The 23890-nt window shown below is 55.3% G+C and overlaps 1 protein-coding gene across 4 annotated transcripts; it reads right to left on the bottom strand.

Annotated features, from left to right (window-relative positions):
• Window positions 1–4179: 4179 nt before the first annotated feature.
• On the bottom strand, window positions 4180–21609 carry OAF (out at first homolog). Of its 4 annotated transcripts, none has more exons than XM_079929390.1 (4): window positions 20895–21609; window positions 6973–7107; window positions 5905–6085; window positions 4180–5197 (listed from the first exon to the last, which is right to left on the bottom strand). In XM_079929390.1, the coding sequence occupies exons 1-4, from the start codon at window positions 21165–21167 to the stop codon at window positions 4932–4934; spliced, it is 855 nt and encodes a 284-aa protein (XP_079785516.1). In that variant the 5' UTR covers window positions 21168–21609; the 3' UTR covers window positions 4180–4931. The 4 variants fall into 4 exon arrangements, 3 of the variants coding, with proteins under 3 accessions (XP_079785516.1, XP_079785517.1, XP_079785515.1); XM_079929391.1 differs by lacking the exon at window positions 20895–21609 and adding an exon at window positions 13641–14511; XM_079929389.1 differs by lacking the exon at window positions 20895–21609 and having other exon boundaries at window positions 6973–7941.
• Window positions 21610–23890: the final 2281 nt, after the last annotated feature.

Here is a 23890-nt window from a genome sequence, read left to right as displayed (position 1 = left end):
TCTGGTCTAACACTAGACTAGGTGTTGCTGTGAAGGTATTTTGTAGAAATGATTAACATCTACAGTCAGTTGCCTTTAAGTAAAGGAGATGACCCTTGCTAATGTGAGTGGGGCTCATCCAATCAGCTGCAGGCCTTAAGAGCAAAAGCAGCCTTCCTGAAGAAGGAATTCTGCCTCAAGACTTAACACAGAAATTGAATCTGAGTTCCCAGCTGCTGACCTGCCCTACAGATTTCAGGCTTAAGGCTGCCACATCAACTTCTGCCTAGCCTGCCAGCTGCCAGCCCTTAGCTGCCCAGATCCCCAGTCACGTGAGCTAAAATCAATCAGTGTGTGTGCGTGCGCGTGCGTGTGCGTGTGTGTGTGGTTGACCCTTGAACAACATGGGTTTGAACTGCCTGGGTTCACGTATCGGGGGATTTTTTTCAATAGTAAATACTATCGTATTACACGATCCACAGTTGCATCTGTGGAGGCAGAAGTGCGGATGCTGAGGAACCACAGATACGGAGGACCAGCTATAGATCATGTCAGAGGTTTGATTCCTGCTCCCCTAGTCCTTGCCTTGTTCAAGGGTCAACTGTATATGTATGGATACAGTTGTGTATATGTATGTATGTATGTATATATATGTGTGTGTGTGTGTGTGTGTGTGTGTATTCTGTTCTGTTTCTCTGGAGAACCCTGACTGATACAGCAGGAATGTGTGGAAACAGGGCCTCTCACACACTGCTAGTGAGAATGTAAATTTGGACAGCACCATTTGGAGGTGAGTCGACAGTATCGACCAAATACTGGCCGTAGGAGCCAGTCCATTGCCATCAGTAGCCAAATGGCTACTAGCCTGCAGTAGGATGCCAGGCAGCAGTTACACGGTGAGTGCCAGTGTCGGGGAGGACAGTCTAGACAAGCCCTCTCTCTTAGGGGATGATGGAATTGGGGGCTTGGAAGGGGAGGTGACCCACCCAAGGTCACCCAGAGGTGGGACTAGGCCGGTGCCCACGTTCCTCACGTGAATTTTTAGCCTCAAGTTTTGCTCCTGGGGAGTGGCCCCTGCCCCACTTTTTGCCAGATTCCTTGACAGCTCCACGCACCCTATCCAGGTCCCACGAAGGCCCTGGGCAGAGATGCTCCAACTGTAGGGCTCCACAGTTTCCCCACCGAAGACATCCAGTGGTTAACAAGACCGCAGGGAGAGGAGCCTGAAGAAAACCCACAGAAAGTACAGGCCCGGCCACGCTCGGCGGATCCCGCCGGGGAGGCCTGGTACCACTTGTAGCTCCTCTGGCTTGAAGAGGCACTGCTGAGATCTGGTCTCCTGGGCTCCCACCCGAGGGCCTTGCTTACCTTGGCCAAGGGAACCAATCAGAAGCCTGTTCCTGCCAACATCAGTCCCAGGGGAGCTTTGGGAACCCCCCCCCACCCACCCACCCAGTCCTCAGTGATGGCTACTGCAGGGCTGGCCCTGCTCACCCTCCCCCGGTGCGCCGTGCTGAGGTTCCGGTGGGCCCATCCGATAAACCCATTTGGGTTGTAAGTGTGCGTGGCGTAAGAAGGCTGGGTTTGGATTCCTCACTACTCTCTGACCTTGGGCAAGTCCCATCGTTTCATAGGTGAGCCGCATTCATGAAATGTCACAGAAGCGCTGAAAGAGGCCAAGTGAGCTCATTCGTAAGAAGGCGCTTCGTCAACCCTGAAGAAATGAGAACTATTGTAGGTATATGACCTCTCGCAGGTGTTTTCTCACATCCACAAAGGACTGCTGAGGAAAGTAAAGCCTTATCTCTCGAATAGCGGACCATCTACATCTAGGTAACAAGCTCCGAGTCTGATAAACACAAACACGACACTTCCAATTGGAGGCACGTCGCAGAGCCAGAGCTTGGCTGGGGAGGTTGGGAGGGTTCCTTGGAATGATGGGAGGCGTGGACTCCGTCTGAGCATAGGGTCGGGCCAAAGTCACAGGGAATCTTCATCCTCATCTCCATGCCCTGAGACCGACAAGGGTGGTCTGTAGTAACAGTGTCCAGCAGGCCCCTCCCCGCAGGACACAGGCAGGCTTGGAGGTGCTCATCCCCCCCTTCCCAAGGAAGATCAGAAAAATACTCCAAGTCTTGAAAACATTACTTTTTTCAAAAGTATTATTCTTGGCTATTTGGAAGTGAGTAGGGAAGGCATATGGTGTGGGGACCACCACCCCCAGCAATGAAGACACACCCACAGAGTTAAGAGGGGTGGGAGATGCCTTCTCCAAGTAATTCCCTCCCTCACCCGGAGCAGGGGCTGGGCAGGAGGTGAAGGAGAAAAACGCTTGGGGAGGAAGGCCTCCCCAAATTGCTCCCCAGCACGGGTGAAGCTGGTTCTTGAAAACAGGTTCAGAGAGAGGCAAGCCCACTTGAAAAGGATGTCTCCCCACTCCCCTACCACTAACTCGACCATCAGGCAAGCCCAGCACAGTTCCATGGGCAACAGCAGCCTGTTCTGGGGGTGCTGGGGGGCAGAGTAAGGGGGACAGCCCTGCCAGCCCCTTTTCTTCTCCAAGGCCTGTGAGGAAGGCTCTGACTCCCAGCCTCCTCCCTCCTAAGGAGTTGGGACCCCTGGGACTTGCCCAACGCCTGAAAGACTCCAGTCTCTGCCCTGTGCTCACACAGTCCCCTCCACCTTGCCAAATCCCTACCAGCCTGCAGCCTCAACCCACGTCCCATCTTGTCCAGGAAACCTTCCCCAATCAACTCAGCCTGCACATCCCTCCTTCTTGAAAGTCCTCAGTGCCCAGCCCAGCACTTCATGTTACAGCCTCTTTATACTAGAAGATACTCTTGAAGCGAAGAGGCCTTCGGGATGTCTGGCTCCATTGTGTCGGGTTTATAAATGAGGAAACGTCTGCTCTTTTCACTAACGGTAACAATATTAAGAGCAGCTAACACAGTGAGCACTCACTATGTGCTGGGCACTTGACACGTATAAATTCACTTCAGTCTCACAATTAAGCCCATTTTATAGCTGAGAGAGCTGAGGCACAGAGAGGTAAAGTAACTCAAGATTGCACAGCAAATAAGAATCATGGCCAGCAACAGGGCCATGAAAAGATGCTCAACCTCGCTCACAGAGAAATGCAGATCAAAACTACAATGAGGTATCACCTTGCTCTGGTCAGAATGGCCATCATTAAAAAGTCTACAGGTAACAAATGCAGGAGAGAGTGTGGAGAAAAGGGAACCCTCTTGCACTGTTGGTGGGAATGCAAATTGGTGCAGCCACTATGGAGAACTGTATGGAGGTTCCTCCAAAAACTAGAGTTGCCGTATGATCCAGCAACCCCACTCCTGGGCATATATCTGGACAAAACTCCAAATCAAAAAGATATTTACATGCACCCTTATGTTCACAGCAGCACTATTTACAATAGCCAAGGCATGGAAACAACCTAAATGTCCACCGACAGGTGAATGGATAAAAAAAGATGTGGTGCATATACACAATGGAATACTACTCAGCCGTAAAAACGAATGAAACAATGCCATTTGCAGCAACATGGACAGACCTAGAGATTATCATGGTAAGTGAAGTCAGAAAGAGAAAGACAAATACCATACGATATCACTTACATGTGGAATCTAAAATATGACACAAATGAACTTATCTACAATACAGAAACAGCCTCACATAGAGAACAGACTTGTGGTTGCCAAGGGGGAGGGGAGGAAGGGGGTGGGGGAAGGATGGACTGGGAGTTTGGGACTAACAAATGCAAACTATTGTATATATGTATAACTGAATCACTTTGCTATACATCAGAAACTGACACAACATTGTAAACCAACTATACCTCAATAAAATAAATTAAAAAAAAAAATCATGCCCAGGATTTGACCCCTGGAAGTCTGGTTCCAGAGTTTTCACCATATCTCACATCTCAGTCTATGTCACGGGGTCTTTTACTGCCTGGCTTGCCCATCTATGTATGTCTCATCTTCTTAAGCGCAGAAATTTTGTCATATCTTTTCCTAATAATACCCATCCCCATCTACATCCTCTCCCCCCAACACAAGGCTGAGCACACAGTAGGTGCTTTAGGAGTTGTTGTCCCAAGATGGGTCACCAAGAGCACAGGGACACTTCTCCTGACGCCAGGTGGCAGCATTGGCCAAAAGTTCTCTCAGAACTCCGAGTCTAGAGCTATCAGCCAAGTAAAAATTTAAACTTTTATTTCTGGTACAAACGATAAATACTTTGCATTAAAAATCTGGGATTCAAGTTTTCCTCATACTTCATGCTCCCTCCCTGCCCCAAAACCTTACAAAAATATTTCTGCTTCGAGGGTGCAAGCCGGCTCCAGCTCCCTCGGCAAAGTCCAGGTCTGCGGAAAGGCACCTGTGGTCTGTCTCGGGATGGGGGGCCCCCAGCTGGCCCCCGGGCAGCCTCAGAGGCCAGTAGTGAGAGGAACGTGTTGAGATCCGCTGTCGGCGCTGCCCCCTCCCTGGGGCAAGGATCCCCTCCCTGTTGGGCAGCGGGAAGGTGCACAGGGGCCAGCTCCTTCTGGAGGGTGGGGCAGGGGGCTGGGCGTGGGGAGGCGGGTGTCACAGGCATCGACGCCTTCCAGGGTCTAAACCTGCAAAGAGTTAAATAGAGTCACGCGGTCCTATTTTGGTTGCTTGAAAGCGAACATTTCAGGGGAGATGCGGGGGTCAAGCTTGGAGAACCGCCTTCTCCCTCCGTCCCCATGGGAGTGGGGGGCTGCCTTCATGAGTTAACCCCTGCCGTGCCACACCCCTTTTCACAGTGACAAATCAGGGGCCAGAGGCTCCGGGATTAGGAGGGAAGGAACAGCAATATGGCCTCGGTTGGGGGTGGCCACGCCCTCTGGCGGCTGGGGGAGGAGCAGTGGGCCCCCGCAGCTGCCTCCGGGACCAGCCCTCATCCCGAGCCGGCTAGGGGTCCTCATCCCAGAGGCACAGCTGCCTCTGAGGCACGTAGAAGTCGAAGCTGTAGCTCTTCTGGCAACTGCGGATGCCACACTTGTAGGGCGTTGGGCGGTCACGGCCGCGGCAATACTTGACCATGCAGGGGTACCAGGCCAGGCTCAGGCCGTAGCGGCAGACGCACGGCTTCCCGCGGTCCCCCACCTGCCCACAGCGAGGCAGCAACATCGGCTCTGAGGCCTTGGGCAGGGCCTCGAACACGAAGCTGTCCACACCTGGGGGAGAAGGCGGCGGTCAGGGATGAGGGAGGGGAGGGGACCTCCTGGCATGGCCCCTTCAGGCATCCCGGCACCCCTATGGGCTAAGTGTTATCATCCCTGTTTTACAGATGGGAAAACCGGCCCAGAGAGGTTTAACCATCTGGCTGAGGTCACACAGTAGGTAGGGGAGTCAGGACTGAATCCCAGGTCTGTCTGACTTCAGGACAGTCCTGGGGAAGTTGACCCAGAGATGGGCCAGCAGTGAGGTCCCATAGGCCGGAAAGGCAGGGACCGTGCAAAGATGGGAGGCGTTCTCAAGGATCCTGGGAAGGTGTGAAGGGAAAGAGAGGAGCTGATCTCTGAGAGGTGACAGAAGAGGTGGCAGCTGGGAATGGGCATCTTTGGGCCCCATCCAGACCCTGGTTCCTGTTCCCGTGTCCCACGACAGAAGGTTCCATCTGTGTTCTCACTAAGGGCAGGGCTGATGGGGGCTTTGCCTGGGCATTCCCTCCCCGGGGCCTAGCAGAGTCACAGTTCTCCACGTCCCTACCTGGAATTGGTTCCTTTCATCTGCTGACTCCTCTCAGTAAAGAGCCACACAGGCATCACTTCCTCCAGGAAGCCTTCCCTGACCAGTCCCAGCTGGGTTTAGACCTCCCATATCTCGTCATTGCTTCCCATCATATCTGAGACGATACGGCAGCGGGCAGCACCCAGCTGACCTTGCTCCAGCCAGAACCGGACGTCCTCCTGGCGGGTATAGATGGCATCCGCGGCCTCGGCACACACGTTGCGGAGATGGGGGCTCAGCAGGCCCCCCTGGCTGAAGTTCACGGTGACGTCCATGTGCATCTGCTCCAGGCCCCGCACCTCCTCAGCCTGCCGCACTGCCCGTGGATTTTTCTGCGTGGAGGAGAAGAGCTGTTCCCACCCGGCCTCAGAAGGCCCCCTGCCCACTCTTTCCCTGGTCGCTGAGAGTCAGACAAGCCCACGCCGGCTGTCTTCGGATCCTTGGGGCCACCGGCAGGGTGGCAGTCAAGGGGCACCCATTCCCCTTCCAACTGGCGGAGAAACTGATACCCAGGGCACAGTCGAGCCTTTTCAGCCAGCGGCCGCCCGGGCTGACCTCTGGGGCCTGAGGGAGAATTCTGACCCGTTGCTGGGGGGTGGTGTTGGAGGTGGGCAGGCGAGGCGAACTGTCCCAGGGTCAGTGACCTCTGGGGCCCCGTATTCTCCAACATCCAGGCAACTGAGTCACTCTGGGAAAGGCAGGTAAAAGGGAGGGGCCTCGGACAGCTCCTGCTGGGTAGTTCAGGGAAATTAAATGAGGCCGGGGAGAGGCCCGGGGTCCAGGAAGGGACCGGGAGAAGGGCAACAGGCTGAGGGTTTCAAAGGCCGCACTGAACACTTAACATGCACTCTCCCACTTAATTCTCACCATAACCCATCTCTCAGTAAGAAAACAGGGGTTTTGAAGGCGAGGTGACTTGTCCAGCGTCACCGGGACGATGAGTGGTGGCCCTCGGCCTGGAGGCAGATCCGACCTGCCTCCATCATAAACGGGGAGGAGCTGAGATTAGGGGACTGGCAGAAGCTGGGAGATGGTGGTTCAGGGCAGATTAGGGATCTGGGGTTATGGGGTCAGGTTTGGCATATTTAAGGGGTTCAGGACTAGAGGGTAAGAGTGGGGTGCCGGCAATCAGGTGGGAGACTGAGGCTGGGGTAGGGTCCAGGCCAGGAGTCAGCTGCAGGGGTGAGGGCTCTGGGTCAGGTCCAGGGTGGGCACTCACCTGTCGGAGCTTGGCCATGGCCTCGCTGGGAATGATCTCATTGTGGTGCAGCCGGGTGGCAAAGCAGAGGGCCTGGAACTGGCTCTGCCCCTTCTCCAGCTCCCCTAGGATCAGGGCCCGGAAGATCTTCACATCCTGATGGAGAAGAGCAGAAGAATGGGAACCGGCCAGAGGGGGCGGGGCCTCCTCACCAGCCCACCCAGTGCTCAGCTCAGACCCTGCAGAGGACACAGGCCTGGACGCTGCCCTGCAATAGACGCCTCCCTCTTGCCGGCATGGAAAATTTTCTCTTTCCCGTTTAAACCTGTGACTTAAAAGAAAGAACATGCCCCAGATGTTCCAAAGCCTCCTGGAAAATTCACACAGGGAACTGCTGGAAAGCTTTCCAAAACAAAATTGTTTAAAAGTACAGAACGTCACCTTAAAGGAAACAGCACCCTTTTCGGCTCCTGGTTCATTCATAGCTGATGCTTCCCCTTGGTGGTACCCCCATATCACCCTGATCAGGGTGAGTCAGGGCCCCTACAACCACCTGACTACGGCATCATGGGAGAGGGCTGCATTTTTACAAGTACAGATTCTAGAGTTTCTCTCGCTGACTTTCCCATTCAGTAGGTTTGGGGAGAATGCCCCCGGTGCTTCTGGTCAGCCAGGCTCCTAGCCACCTGCATCTCAGATGGAGGTAGTGGGGTCAGGGTGGGGTTAAGGGCAAGACACAGCAGCAGCTATTGCGGCCTTCTGGCCTGAGGGAGCTGGGCTGGCTCACCTTTCCCCTTCCCTCTCCACTTCCCCTTTCCCCTCGGGGTTACTAATGGCATTACCAGCAGGCCAAGGGCTCTTTCCTGTCACTGATTCACTGCATGAATCAGAGAGGCTGGGGGAGGGGGGGCAGAAGGAGAAGGGAGAAGGGCGGTGGGATCGGGTCCCCTTCCCAATCTGGCTGCTGGAACCCTGGGTACCTGAGGTGTCCCTTGCTCTCACCCATCTCTGTGCCTTGGCTAACAGCTCGCGGTGAGAAGTCAGCAGGTCCCAGTCAGAAGTGGTCTGAATACGTCAAGAGCCCCCCTGCGAGAGACCCAAGCCACAACGATGGCTCTCCTCCAGGAACCCCAATGGCCCTGCACCAGCACGGAGGGTATATAGCCCCGTGTAGCTATGCATCCTTCAGTGTCCGTGCCCTGGCCTCGCCCACTGAGAGCCCCCATTCACTGAGCACTTACTGTCCATGTGCCAGAGTGAGATGCTCTGAGAACAGGGCCTGAGGGTCCCCCTTGGATTCCAGTAGAGGCAGCGAGGGGCCCAGGGTTCCACTCCAAGTCTACACTGTATTAGCCGGCATACAGGTCTATCTCCCACCTTCTCTAAGCCTCGTTTGTGAAATGGGGATGATGCCACTTTTTTTTTTTTTTTTTTTTTTGTGGTACGCGGACCTCTCACTGCTGTGGCCTCTCCCGTTGCAGAGCACAGGCTCCGGATGCGCAGGCTCAGCGGCTATGGCTCACGGGCCCAGCCACTCCGCGAGATGTGGGATCTTCCCAGACCGGGGCACGAACCCGTGTCCCCTGCATCGGTGGGCGGACTCTCAACCAGTGCGCCACCAGGGAAGCCCAAGGGGATGATGCCACTTTTACCTGGAGGCTTTATGGTGATGACTAAATGAGTTAGTGTGGAGGGAAAGCACAGCAGAATGTCCGCCCGGAGTATGTGCTCAGCGGTGCTAACCGGGGCCACTGTCATCACTGCAGGTGACCAGCAAGTGTCCCAGGTGATCTGAAACTAGTCAGTGCTGTCCTCACACAAACCCCCATGCCCTTTGGAAGTCCTCTGACTCTACAAGGACATTTCCCTACTTCTTTTCACTGTAAATGATCTCTGGAACATTGAGGGGTGGGAGTGTCCGGGGAGATTTTCCGCCAAGATTGCAGCAAGGGAAACTGAGACCCAGCTGGTGAGAAAGGTTCCATAAGGTTCCTCATGGTCCCAGACTTGCAGGCAAGGTGAATCAGAGCTCGGATAACCTCAGCTTCCTCTCCACAGGAAATCCACTCTTGGGCCACGAGGCTGGGATCTGCTTGCCCCGCCAGCCTGGGCCATCCAATCTTCCACCCCCTCAGGTCGTTTGAGGAGAGACTGGAGGCTGGTACACTTGTGCATTTTCTGTTCTGGGCTCAGTTCCTGCCAGGTGAGACTTGATACCAGACTTTCCCTCCCAGGGCTGAGTCAGGCGGATGTCCCTGGCAGGACCCCCAGGCAGGATCCAAGTTCCACCTCCGGGGTAATTTCAGCAATGACCCTTTAAAAGAACTCATCTGGTATATTCACAGCATCTTCTCCAATACCACAGGCACGTGTCACCGCCTGTGGTCTGAGGGATGCCCCAAGTGGCCTCGTTGCTTGGATATCACCCGTCTACCATTAGCAGGAGAAAGAATTTGAACTTTTAGACCAGACCAGGGGGCGAACAAAATCTGTTAGAGTATTTTCCCTGCTTCTGTATTAAACAACAACGTCAACGACAACAACAAAATGCTACCAAAATGGGAACTTGACTGGGGGTGAAGCGAGGGGATGAGAATTATTTTGTTGAGATAGATTTCCTCTATATCTCCTATTTATTTGTGTAGGACAAAGCTGTATTGAAGTTTATAACTGGAAGGGACAAGTCATTGTTACCATGAGTCAAAAAGGATGTATCGTCCGGTTTAAAATCTTTATAGCAAGAGGAGATAGGAACTATGATTATTACCGAGTTTGGAATGGATAACTTGCTCAAGGTCATGGGACCAAGAGGAAATGTAGTCAGAATTTTAACCCAGGCGGTCTGACTCCAAAACCCAAGCTCTCACAGCCACAGTGCACAGCTGCGTCCTAAATCAACGAGTTCGATTTCTTTGATGCCCAGTTAAAGAAACTAAAGCTCAGGCCCAGAGAGAAAGTGTGGTCTGCCCTAAGCCACACAGCTGGCGAGCGGCAGAGCCAGGATGAGAAGGCAGTGCCCTCTTCTAGCTGTGCCCGTCGGCGGTGGTCTGTATGTCCTCTGCAGACCTGCCCTGGGAACGTGGCGGCTCCTATCCAGGGCTCTGTGTGACTAGCAGACAACAGCATCCGACGCAAACATCAGGGTAAGATGATGCAGGATCGCCCTTCTAAGCCCTCTGCCTGCCCTGCCCAGAGCCTCTTTAAACCCTGAATTCTCCAGCCTTCTTAATCCTATGTCTCCGGGAAACCATACTCCATGCGCTGAGCCCCGGGAGGGAGACAAGCGGCCCAAGCATCTGGATCTCCGGCTCCGTCATCATGACCAGTGTCCCTCCTACCTTCTACTCCCCACACCTCAGACTCACTGCTAAGGTTCCAGGGCCCCCTTTCCCTCCAGCACAGAGGGCAGGGCAGGGGGAGAGGTCTCCCTGCTCCAAGGAACATCTGGCCAAACGCTAAGCCCAGGCCAGATGGGTGCCTGGCTCCCAGGTTCCCTGCTCGCCCGAGAGTCCCCTGGGATGGTCCACCCAGAGGTGCCCTAACCCCCAAGGCGAGACCACACAGCTGGGGAAGAGCCCATGGCAGGCTCCCCAGGCCCAGGACGCAGGCTAGGGTTCCCAAGATGGGCAGTTTCTATAAGGCTTCTTCTCCCACGAGCTCCCAGGAAACTCCAGCCCACCAGGAGCCAGGCCACCAGGAAGAAGTGGAGTGGCCAGTACTAGGGCTGAAACTGGGCCACACAGAGCGTATGGCCATGGAGAGAGCATTTGCTGAAGTCCTTTGGGGGTGGTTTTAAGGTTCCCAAAGAGCACGGTAGTTAAGAGCAAAGGCTCTGGAGCCAGTGCTGGCCGCGTCCAAATCCTGGCTTTGCTGATATGAGTCCTGTAACCCTGAGGGATTTACTTAACCTCTCTGTATCTTAGTTTCCACATGTGTAAAATGAGTACAACTAACAATACCTACACCTCAAGGGATTACTGTGAGGAAAAATGAGTGAAAGGTCTCAGAACAGAGTGGGCCGGATTCCTTAAGTTTCTCTATTATTGCTGCAATCCCTGGCCTTGCTCCAGCTGTGATCTACTCCAGACCTGCAGAGGCAGGACAAAAAATTTTTCTCCCAGAGATGTACCTGAGGCCCAGAGAAGTCAGGTGGCTGCTGGATCTCGCAGGTAATCTGTGGGAGGGCACTGATTACACAGGGCAGAGCCTTCACGGGCGCCAGGGCGGGGCAGGGGAGTGGGCACGACCAAGGCCAAGGCTCCTGTCTTAAGGGGCTCAGAGGAGAGGCTGACCTCCAACTGATGTCGTGCACTATGATAAGGCTTAGGGTGAGGTTTATGCAAAATGCTATAGGGCAAAGGATGGAGGAGGGAGCGTTTCTGTCCCCTTAGGGATGGGCCTGGGAGGGGTGGAGGGAGGAAAGGCTTCCTAGAGCGGAGGACATTTCAGTGGTTCTGGACAGTCAAAGGATGGGTGGCTTTCTAGCAAAGAGAGAGGCATGTACAGAAGATGGGAAGGTACCAAGGCCTCTTAATGCCCCCACCCCATCCCTCCCTCCACGCTACTGTCACACAATCTGGCCCAGTGCCCTTCCAAGGCTCCTTTTGTCCTCACCATAAAGTGTACCCCCCAGAGGCTGAACCAAAGAGATGGCGGTTCCCAGAATGAGCGAGGCCATGAGCTGATGCCTCTGCCAGGGATGAGCTGTCCCCTTCTGCCCATCATCCTTCAGGACTCAGTTCAAATGCATCCGTCACCCCTGCCCTCACCAACCCTCCAGCAGAGTTGGCCAGGCCCAACCCCTAGCCTCCAGAGCACGAATCCCACTGTGTCTGCAATGATCTCTTTCCTTCCAGACTCAACTCCTTGAGGCTGGGAGAGTATCTTATTTGCAGTGTATCCCTGACCCCTGAATACAGCAGGCGCTCAGTACCTATCTGGAAATGAATAAATGAAGCGCTGAGTGGGCAAACAAGAGCAGGCCAGGGTGCTGAGGAAAGGGAGGGGGGTACCGGGGAGGGGAGGGCTGGGTGTGGAAGGAGGAGGCTGGCCGGCAGGAGGGCAGGGCACAGTGTCCGAGAGCCCAGCCAAAGAAGTCTGAGCTTCATCTAGCAGATCACTGGGCGTCACCTCTGGGTTTTGAGCCAGGGTAGGACGTGAATGGATCTCTGGCTTAGAGCTGAATCAGAAACTCGAGCTGTGCTGGGCCAGTGTGCATCTGACCTAAACGCCTTGGCAGAGGGCCCCGTCCTCATGTAGCGTCTTCTGCCTGGGTAACACGTGCCCCGGGCCCTTCGTGTTGCGCCCCAGCCCCAGACGGGGCTCCACTTATTTATGCAGCGTCCTCAGGGTCTGGCACGGAGCTGAGAGAATGGACCGGTGCTCCGGGGCCTCCATCAACCCCCTCGCCTCCAAAAAGAAGACGGCTCTCTCTTCTTGGGCTTCCTCGTAACTGGGCTTCTGCAGGCTGGTCGTCCTACAGCTGTAATTTGGGCCTCTAGAAGATTTAGGGGATCATTTAGTTCATGCTCCAGTGAGGTTCCAGCAGGGGACGTGACCTTCAAGGTCACACAGCTGCAGAGCCAGGCCCAGGAGCCCAGATCTCCTGACTCAATCCAGTGATCCTTCTGCTCTTCCGAGCTCCCCCTGCCCCGAGCCCCTTCCCAAATATTCTATTCTTCTTTGCGTCCACTCCCTGCCACGCTGTATCTCACAGAGAGAAGGCTGTTCTGGGAAGAGCAGGGGGCAGCTCTCTGCACTTCCCAGAGCAGACAGTCCATGCCAGGCCTCTGCTGCTGCCTTCCTGGGGAGAAGCTCCAGGGAAACCTCAGTGTTGAGGATGGGTGGCAACCCCACAGACGGAGCCCACCGGAGCGCTGACGGCTGTGATGCGGTCACATCAGCCCAGCTGCCGGCTTCCAGCCTTAGATGAGACTGAAAGGGGGAAACAAACCTCTCTCTTGCTCCGGCTGCTGGGGGGTTTTATGTTACTCACAGCCAAGTTGAATCGTAACTGGACGCACAGACACTTGCTTTCCCCCATTCATGGGTCCCACGGCCATAATCTTTCACCCAGACGTGCTGATCCTCCCACCACCTCCCACCCCTCACCCAGCGGCACCCAGGCCCCCCAGGCCCCTCCCGCCAGGGCCCACGCCGTGGCTCGGCTGTACGGCCCCTTCTCCCTCACACCGTTGCTCCTGGGAGCACGTTTCCTCCCTCACAGCCTCTCCCGGGAGACTCCCCACCTCCCCCTTTCTCTCAGTCACACGTGGCAGCCCTCACAGATTGTCTCACAGGCCCACCTCCTTCCGACAGTCTCTCCCACACCCTCCCTCCCTCCTTGAATTCCCCCAAAGTCTCACACGTCATGTCTCACACCCCATCTCACACACGAGCCTCTGCACACATGCTGTTACACTCCCCTGCCTTGCATACCCCCTCATGGGCATCCTCTCCTACGTTCGTTCGCTGCCCCAGCCTCAGCCTGGCCGACCTCCCCTCCTCCTCTGCCTTCCTGTCACCCTCCCAGGGGCCTTCCTCAGCCCCCCAGTGGGGAGCAGTGGGGGGGGGGGGCTGTCCTATCTCAGACCTTGCTGTCAGCCCAGCCTTGCACCACAGGGGACCTGAAAACTAAGAGGGCCTGACGGCGGAGCTGCCCTTCCCTCAAAGCCCCTCTCCCAGCCCACCTCTGTGCCACGGCGGCTGCACAGCCCAGGCTGAAGGCCACCTCTCCAGGGTCTCCACAAAGCACCAACTCCCCTTTCCTCTTTGCCCTTGGACGGCTGATGCTGTCTCCTGGGAGTTTCCTCTACCATCTTGGTCTCCTTCCCGTCGTCACACCGGACTGTGTGATTCTGAGGCCCGGGCTGAGCCAACCCAAGTATTTATGGCGCTGCTCCTGGCTGGGGCTGCTTTATGGCTAGAGAGGAGCGAACTTCACTGCACTGGGGAGGTGAGGGGTCGCCCTGGAGGGGCAGCCAGGAACCAACACCCTCTTCTCCCCATGCTGGCTGCCCCGGGGCACACTCAGGGGCACCTTGGCCCCTCTGCCCTGTCTCTCCAAGCAGGTACAGAGGCGAATGGACTCAACCCAAAGCCAGGCCGAGCACGTTCCCTGGCTGGTGCCCGGGACGTAGGCCGCCCCTATTACGAGATGCCTGCAGACCCTCAAGGCTAGGCCCGGACAGAGGCTTCTTGTTACGGGTGCCACGACCAGCTGGGGGCAGTGCCGCCTGCCCCCTCCCAGTGCCCCCAGTGCTCTGTCAGCCAAATCCCAGAGGCCGCCAGTGTCCCGACTGCCCCTGGAACAACGTGTGGCTGTATGTGGATCAACTGCGCCCCAATGTCCTGCTGACTCAGGGCTCCCGAGGCGGGTGCCACGCTTCCCTCTCACCTGCATTCCCAGCCCCAGCCCCGCCCCCAGCCCTTCGTGGGAACCTCGGTGGCAGCCACTTCAGCGCTTGCCAGCTGAAAGGACGGGAATCCTAATAATGCTCTGGTCCCCAGAGCAGGAACCATCTGCTTAACGGCCTGAGGAAGCAGGGCTGGGGCCCCGGCTAGAACTGCTACTTCTCTTCTCACGTGCCCTCGCTGGCCTCTGCTTCGCTGAGGCCTCTTACTCACTTCTCACAACACGCCTGCCAGCATCACACTGTGTTTGTGTCATGTCTGAACCTGGGGCTCAGAGAGGTTACGTGATTTGTCAAGTCACACAGCTGGGAAAGGGCAGAAAAATGTCTAGTGAGTGCTCAGTAGTATCTGTGAGATGTTTTAAAAATGGTCCCCTCACCCCCACCCGCCATCTCTCCAGAGGCCATGGCGGGAGGGGAACGGGGAGTGTCTCAGGCACAGTGAAGGGGTCAAAACTTAAAATTCGTGGGAGGGGTGGGGTGGGGGAATTGCGATGAGCCTGGGGGAGGGGTGCAGCCCAAATCTGTACAGAGGAGGTTTTCTCTGTAGATCTGTTCCTCTGCACCGAGGCTCTTTCCAGCCTCCTTCTTCCCTCCCCCCTCCCCTATTCAGGTTTCTTCAGCCTTCTAGAAGGAGCCCGCTTATATGCCGCAGTAGCACAGGCGGTCAGAATGTAGTGGAAGGCTCCCTGGGTCCCAACCTTGGGTCATTAGCTACTGATCTCGTGCAAGTCACTTCATAGCTCTGAGCCTCAGTCTGCACGTCTGCAAGATGGAAGCCATACCTGCTGCACGGTGTCGTGGTGAGGATCGAATGAGGCCAGGCGTGTGAAAGCAACTGTCAGTGTGTGACCTGACAGCTCAGACATATGTGATTCTTACCTCAAAGCTGGCCTCTGCTGCTCCACCATCACCACCTCTGTGTACCCTGGGAAGCCTCGTAGGAAGAACCTCACTTCTGCCTCTCCCCGTCATCCCAACAGGCCACTTACTTGTCCCAGGTGGCAGTCCTCACTGCCTGACCCGGGATCTTCTGCCAGGACTCCATCTGGACATAGGCATTCGGGGGATGGGAGATGCCTGCCAGACGCCAGGAGCTGGGCTGAACCTCGGGGCAGGGCTGCTGATCCCTGATGCGGGGAGGACTTCCTCAGACATGGCAGAGGGACTGCTGTTAGACCAGAGGGTTCCATGGACACAAGCCAGATCATTCTTTCTGGTGACTTCTCATGAACCGCCAGGGTGGGGAAATACCCTGGATACCAAAAAACTCTGGGCCTCTCCTGTAAGCACCTCGACTGCCCTCTGTTCCCCCAAAAGACATCCTCTCCAACAAATACCCCTACTACGAATCACCAAACTGCAGGGTAGGGGGAGACTGGACTCTAAGAGTTTGTCCTGCCTGACAGTCCCGTGATGTGATATCCCGTTAGAATAAACAGCCTCCGGCAGCAACATGGCCATTTGCACATTCCACATCTTTGCTGACTACCTCTCACAGGCTGAAGCTGCTCCCCGCACCAAGGCGGGGAGCCCCAGGGCAGGGACGCTGGTGCTCTCTGGACCATCGGGGCCCAGAGCAGGGCGCAAGTTTCCCATCTCTCTGGGTCCCTCAGAGTGACCTCGAGCTCACCCACCCTGTTATACGGCTTCCCCTATCTTGGCGCCAGCCCGAGGCCCCTCTTGACCCCCTCCCTCTACACATTGGATATGGCTCCTTCCTCCCATTGCAGCCTTGACCCCCCCAACCCCCACGCAGCTGCTCATGACTTTCTCTTATCTTTCAGCCCCACCCTCCCCGTCCAGTCAGCACCAAACCGCTTGAGCATGACTCATCCCCTCCCACAGCTTTTAGACAGTCACACTGGGAGACAGAGGGGAAAGAGATACTTGGACGGGCACAGCAGCCTGGGGGACGGGGACCAACAGGGCTGTCAGACCAAAAGCCGGGATGGTGCCACGCCCGCTATTAATATGCCCAGTAAGTCTGTACATCCGGGTATAATTACATACCTGGGCTTTGGATTCTCAAGAAGAGCACTGCCTGTTGACAGTGTGTGATGAATTTTAGTTCCTGCACTGAGGACACGGAGAATTAAGCCTCGATATGCTGTTGAAACACATTAGGGACTATTGCGGGTAGAATGACAGGTTTCAACGAAGTGACCGAGTTTGGGATCTACCTTCATTTACCAGTCTAACCTGAAACCTCCTGCAAGCCCCTTCTTCCCTGGAGCAGCTATGCCAATGCTTCCCAAACTTTGCTGCTCATTGGAATCACCAGGGGCTCTTTAAAATTCTGGCTGCCTGGCTCCTAGCCTCAGATAGTCGGACTTAATTAGTCTGGCTTCGGGGTTTTCCAAAGCTCCCTCCCCAGGCGATTCAAATGTGCAGCGAAGCCTGGGAGTCGCTGAGCTCTAGCACTTCTTTGAGAGCGGCAGCCTGATCTGCTTGACGGGCAGCAGCCTGTGGGCAGGGCTTACAGTAACTCACGATGGTGATTCGGTAGCTCCAGGCTGCTTGTGGAGTTCCTCATCCTTGCCCGGGCTCCAGGCTACATACGTGTCCTAGAGCAGGTTGACTACTGTTACAGCTTTACTGGCTTCAGGTCGTGTGGCTGTGTGGGGAGGGCCAGGCCATGTTAGAGACCCATCCCGGCAGACGTAAACAGGGAGGGTGGAAGGGGTGGGGGGTGGGGTGTGTGGGTGTGGGTGTGGGTGTGGGTGTGGGTGTGGGTGTGTGGTGAGATCATCCAGACAGAGGGCTGCATGGCATCCAGCACAAGGGGCCTCGCTGCTGCCCTGAGTAGACTGACAGGACAGGGATGGCTGCTCCCTGCTGGGGGGCTGGCCAGCAATTTTGGAGTGTGATGGTTAACTTTATGTTTCCACTTCACTGGGCTAAGAGATGCCCACATAGGTGGCAAAATATTATTTCTGGGTGTGTCTGTGAGGCTGTCTCGGAAAGATATGAGCATTTGAAGTAGCAGGCTGAGTAGAAGGTGGCCCTCACCAGGGTGGGTGGGCATCATTCAATCTGTTGAGGGTGTGAATAGAACAACAAAGGTGGAGGAAGGGCAAATTTGCTCTCTCTGTGTGAGCTGGACATCCATCTTCTCCTTCCCTCAGACATCAGTGCGCTTGGTTCCCAGGCCTGTGGACTTAGACTGGGACTACACGGGCTTTCCTGGACCTCCAGCTTACAGACAGCAGACCATGGGACTCAGCCTCCGTAACCGTATGAGCCAACCCCTCATAATAAAATCTCTTTCTGTAGATCTGTATTTCTACCCTATTATTTCTGTTTTTCGGGAGAACTCTGACTAATAAATGGAGCTTCAAAGAGAAGCTTACGATGAAGGATTAAGGCTCTCCCAGGCTCAGTGCTGACCTTCTGTGTGACTTTGGGTCGGTCATTCAACCCCTTTGCACCCAGGCTTAGCAGGGAAGGTCCATGTTGAGATGCAACGTGAACTATGATTATGAAAGTTACTGGCTTCTACTTCTGGAGCACTGAGTACAGCCGCTGACACACAGTGAGTATTTCATATGCATTGCCCTGTTTAGTTCTCACAATGGCCATGGGATCGGTACCATTATTATCCCCATTTTACAGATGAAGAAATGAAGGCTTGGACAGATCAGGTAGCTTGCCCAGGGTTAAACCAGGTCTGTCTCATTTCAGTCTGGACTGTCTCCCAAATGTGCAAAATGGCCAACGTCACTATTGCCAAGTGGACTAGGGACTGTTTCCAAACCACCCCAAATGGATTTGGTACATGAAACAAAAGAAACACCACATCCAGGACTTTTTCCTACAGGAAAATCATTACTTCTAGATAGAAGCTTCTCGTGGAAAGCTGCCAGAGATCTTGAGGACTGGGCGGGCAACAAGAGAGGTGACCCACCCCAGAAGGATCCCGTATAAAAGCTGCTCTGGCCAATGCAGACAGTGGACTGGGGTGGAGATAAACCCCACTCCCAGCCTTCCCCAACTCCACCCTGCTCCAGGCCATCTGAGACACCCAGAGTTAGAGGGGACCTTGGAAAGCTGGTTCCCTTTCCATACTTTCCACTCCCAGTTCCCTCCCTTGCTGATGAAACTGGAGATGCCAGGGGTGGGTGTGAAATGCCAGCTTCTGGGTCAGAGGCTAACCTGAAAAGCACACTCTGGAAACCTGGGTGGTGGTTTGGACCGCTGTGGGGATTAAAATGTGGCTCTTAATGCCATTTGCGGCATGGATGGACCTACAGATTGTCAGACTGAGTGAAGTAAGTCAGAGAAAGAGAAATAATGCTTGTATGCGGAATCTAAAAAAAAAAAATGCTGTAAGTGAACTTATTTAGAAAACAGAAACAGACTCACAGACTTAGAGAAGGAACTTACGGTTACCAGGGGGTAAGGTTTGGGGGGAGGGATAGTTAGGGAGTTTGGGATTGACATGTACACACTGCTATATTTAAAATAACTAACAAGGAAAAAATAAAATAATAAAAAAATAGCAAAAATGAGGCTCTTACAATCAGCTCTGAATCGATTCTCTAACTGGGCAGTCAGCCCCCTACTCCACCCTCAGCCCCAATCCCCAGGCCTTCACCCCACTGCCACCCCGCCTCTCCCCTCCCCTCACCCTCAGGGTAGAGCAATAAAATCTTTCATGCTGCAGCTAGAGGCTATAAAAGCTGAGCGCTACCCCTTGACTCTTTCAACCAGTGTCCTAGCCACAGCCTTGGCTGCCAGAGAGGTGGCAGGGTCGGGGAAGTCTCTCTAGGGCTTCAGCACAGCCGTAGAACAATGTGCAGTGGGCAGGAAGGTGGGAGACTCATAGGCTGGCCTGACGCTCACTCACAAGGACAAAGGGCTTCAGTGGAAGGTCAGAAGGGAAGATCAGATCCCTGTCTCCTGGGGAGGGTCCAGCCACTATTTGGGTTTTCAAGGAAAAGAAGAGACTTGACAAAATTCCCCTGGAGTTTAAGTGGGGACTCTGGGGGTGTTCTGGCCCTGTCAGCTTCCTCTCTCCGCACACAAACTCACCTGCCCCTACCTGAACTGAGAACCTAGCTTGGGCCTGCTGAGTGAGGAAGGGTCGCAAAGTCCTCCCCATTGTGACACTCAACCGCCCCTCCCCCCACAACCTGCCACCCGCCACTGGTCTCCCTACATCCCTTGTCAGTGAAAACTCAGTAGTCCAGGGACAGATCTCCGTCAAGCCCCACCTCCACCGTCCACAGAATCACCACCCACCCACCCACCTGGTACTATCTTCGGGTGATTCTGCTGGGTCCCTAGCTGACACTCCAAACTCTACCCTTTCCCCGCCACCCCAGCTCCCAGTCTCTAAGAGGAAGGAGAGAGAGATAGCTCAGGCAACAGTCCCACCGCCCCGGGCTTCCCCAGCTGCTGCCTATGTCATGGGCCTCACCTCTCCACTCCCCCAGAGACAGAGCCTCACAGGGCTTCTTTACCAGGAGAGGGACTTGGGGAGGGGACTTTAGGTGATCAGGAGACTCCCTTTGTGTACCTACACCTTACCCACTTTCCTCCCCTCCAGGATTCCTGCTGCTGGGTCACCGTTAGTCACTCACCGCCCTTCCAGGCCCACTTCCTGATAAGCCCAGCACCTCCACTCTCTACCCCAGCCCCAATCCTGGGGGTCCAGGCCCACCTACTGGTTCCCTCCACCACACACACACACACACACACACACACACACACACACACACACTCAGGAGAGGCTGTCTCTACCCACTTCCCCACAATCTAGGCCAAAACTGGGGGTTGGCCAGCCCTCCTGCCAAGCAGGGTGAGAGGCGGCACCTCTCCCATAGCCTGGGGACCTCATCTGGGGCCTCTCCCCAGGTCTTCCGCTACAAGTTTCCCAGACTTTTGGACCAAAGAGGAGAAGTGGCTTGGGAGGGACATGGGACAAGCAGCTCTTCCCAGGAACCCCCTCCCCCAGCCCAGGAAAGTGAAACAAGGAGAAGTGGTACACAGCCTCCAAGATGTCAGGGCTGGGAGGCCTGGCGCCACCGGCTTGCTCTGTACAGAGGTGAGAAAGGAGGCCCGGAGAAGGAAAGGAACTTGCCCTAGGTCACACAGCGAGAACCCAGGACCTCTGATGCCTGGCCCAGGATTCTTCCCTGATAGAGCCTGAGAAAATGACTCCAAAAAGGGAGACGGGGTTATTAACATTGACTCCCTTGAAGTAAGGTCTGCACCTAGAGGGCTCTCGGAGAGTGGAGAGTTGAAAGACGAAGTGGGGAGTTGGTCTGGTGGCCTGGGCAGCCAGAGAGAAGTGAAAGGCTGGAGGGGAGAATCGGAAAGGCAGCAGAGCAGTTCGTGGGGGAGAATGAAGGGCCGGGTCTAGGCGCTGGGGAACAGGGCAAAGAGGTGTGGATAAGAGCCCGGCGTGACCTTGGCTAAGTCGCGTCCTTCTCCTGGCCCAGTCTTCCGTCTGCTGGCCTCGGTGCAACTGGGACCCCGGAGCGCTCAGGCACGCAGGTCCCCCCGGGGCGAGCGAGGGTGCCTCACCTTCTTGAAGTCGGCGGTGAAGGAGATGAGGGTGCCGTCGGGCTTGCGCAGCTCCAGGCTGATGCTGTCGGCGTCGCTGTCCGCCTGCAGGCTCTCCTCGGTCACCTGGCCGTCGGGCAGCCGCACGCGGACCCGCAGCTCAGACGGCGCGCCAGCCCCGGTCCCTGCGCCCTCGCCGCGCGGCGCCCCCAGCAGCTGCATAAGCACCGGCAGCAGCAGGAACAGCAGCGCAGGGGACGCCGGGGGGACCCCGCCGCGGCCGGGTGGGCGCATCCCCGGGGACCGCCGCCGCCCTCGCGGTCCCGGCGCGCCGCGGGCGGGCGGGGAACGGCTCGGCCAAACTTCGCCCTAACTTGGAGGCTAGTTCGCGGCGCCGGGGCGCGGCTCCCCTAGGGGCTCAGCCGTGGGGCGCCCGCGACGCGGCGCCGACGCACGTGGGCTGCGCTCCGTCGCGCGTCCCCCGGCGGCTCCGAGGCGGACACCGCGCTCCCAGGGCCCGTCTGCCCCCTCGGCCCAGTGCCTTGGCTCCCACGGCCCCCGACTCCGGCGCTCCGAGACTCTGTTTTGCACTTTTCATTCAATCCCACCCGTCACTTCCTTCAGAAAACAGAAACCACCAGGACCTGCCTTAAAGAGACCGCGCACCTCTCGGCCCTTAAAGGGCCCGCGGAGGCTCCCCGCGCTCGGCGGCGGCCACGGACGGGGGCGGCGCGGGCCGAGGGGACCGGTGCAAGGCGGCCTTGTGGGAACAGGGCTTTCTCAATCGCCCTCCCTCCCCGCCGCGCCCGGCAGCGACCGGGCTGGCCCAGGAGTTGACTCTCCCAGCAGGGGCGGGACGGGTGACTCTTCCCCCGCCTCCCTTTTTTTGGCTTGTTCTTGTGCCACGTGGATGAGAGAATCGGGCTTGGTGTTTTAGGGGTTTTGTTTGGTCTTTCAGTTTCTCTGACGCAGCGAATTTCTACAAAGCTTCTGCAAAATCAGACCTCGCCTCGCATTCAGCCTTTTGACTGCCCTGGGTCGGGAGAGAGGGGCTGGGGTTCTGCTGGCGTTGACATCCGTCAGGTGTGAAATCTTGATCAGTCGGGGCACCTCTCTGACGTGGTGGCCCTGAAAGCGCCCGCATTCTGTGAACCCCTGTGCAGTTTCTTTTCTGTCTCGTTGCCCTCACTTCCCCCATTCACGACCTTTCCCCAGTCCTGCCCACCTCCCCAGACCCCCATTCTCTCTCCCAGTAATAGGCCAAGCAGATTCAGGGAAATGTTACATTCCAGGCCACTCTGGAGAATGTCTGGGGATTCAAGATGCTCTTGACCATCAGAGGCTGTCCCACAAGCCCCAAGAAAGTAAGACTGCCCTGCCATGCACCCCAACAATGAACTGGGCGAAGGCAGGAGGGATCTGGATTCCTGCTTTCTCTCATTAACTGTGTGCTTCCGACACATTTTAAAAATTCTTCGGGCCTAGGTGTCCCGCTGGGTATAGTGGGAGTTGCTGAGACATACAAAGTCCTGCCAATCCCGGAAGAGACAACCCCAGGGGGATGCTCTGAACCTGGGGTTCCTTGATGTCCATTTCACTTCTGTTTATTCTAGGGCCCCCTATTCTTTCCAAGATCTTGATCACAGATGGTGAACACCCTCCTCTGCTCTGCAGCCGCCTTCCCTTCTAGGTTTTCCCCAGCACAGGGTTCTTATTAGTACCGAAGATGACAACAGGTACTCCGGCACCCAGGGACCTTGAAGACACCAGCAGACCAGATGCCCCTGAACTGCAGGGTGGGGCCCAGAACCCACCTCCTTACTGCTAACCCAGGGCTCTTCTTACTACACTTTGCTGCCTAAATTTAAGACTGAAAGTGATTCAAGAGGTTATCTAACTTGATGTTTTTCAAATTTGCCTTATCAAAAGAATCACCTAGGTGCTTGTTAAAAACACAGATAGCTGGATTCCTAAATCTAGTCCATCAGACTCCTTAGGAAAAAGAACTGAAAATTTGCATTTTAAACAAACGCTCAGCGATGCTTGATATCAGGGATGGATAGCTGGTACTTGACAGAGGGTTAAGCTTAGAGGATCTAAAACAAACAGCATCTTTCCTGGGGAAACATCCTGGTCCCAAAGGAGTTTATCTCTCCATTATGGAGATAAGGCAGGCAGGCAGAGAACAGTGGATTAGCATAAAGACTGCTCCCCTAGGGCTTCCCACTCTGGGCTGGCAGGGCTGGAGAGGTGCCCAGGGTCTCAAAACTGGCCTCCTGCCTGACAGGACACTCATCGCAATCCAGCCTTAGAGATAGGTCTTCTCACGTGAGTCATTAGGGCCTCACCCACATTTCCTAACTTCCTCTGTTTCAGATCCTGTCCCCCATCCATCATCAACTCTGCCCCCAGCCATATTCCTAGGCCCCTTCCTCTTCGCCCCAATGAGATCCCAGAAGAAGTAAACAAAGAATCCCTGTGTTTGGTTTCTTTTCTAGGTGTAGGCTGTCTTTGTCTCTATTCAAATTCTGGGTTTGGAAACAAGGGTAGAAGACCTCATCTCTTCCTACCACCTCTTACCCATAATCAATGTCCTTGTTGAGTTCAACCACAGATCAAACTAAATTTTTCTTTTAGGATAGAGAATTTGTAGTCTCACTCCACTATGCAAGCCCTCCCTCTGTCCCTCTCCTTCCTTTTGATTTTACCTGACCAACTCTTCAAGATCCAGGACAAAACTTGAGTTTCCCAGGAAGACTTTCTCAGCTACTGACCTACAGCTCTGCACTATTCTCTCCTGGCTCTGAACTCCAACAATAACAATTATCATAGCAGCTACCATTCACCGTGTTCTTATTATGTCCACGTTCTGTGGCAAGCACTTTACATGTATCATCTTATTTAATTTTCGTGGCAACCCTCCAAAATATGTTCTATTCTTAGCCGCCTTTTACTGACTAGGAAACCGAGGCTTCCAGAAGTCACACAAGTAGGGGAGCCAGCAGGAATTCAAACAC

Source organism: Stenella coeruleoalba, assembly GCF_951394435.1.
Source record: "Stenella coeruleoalba genome assembly, chromosome: 8".
Classification (NCBI taxonomy): Eukaryota; Metazoa; Chordata; class Mammalia; order Artiodactyla; family Delphinidae; genus Stenella; species Stenella coeruleoalba.
The sequence above is the reverse complement of the archived record's forward strand: the minus strand, read 5'-3'. Positions and strand labels throughout refer to the sequence as shown.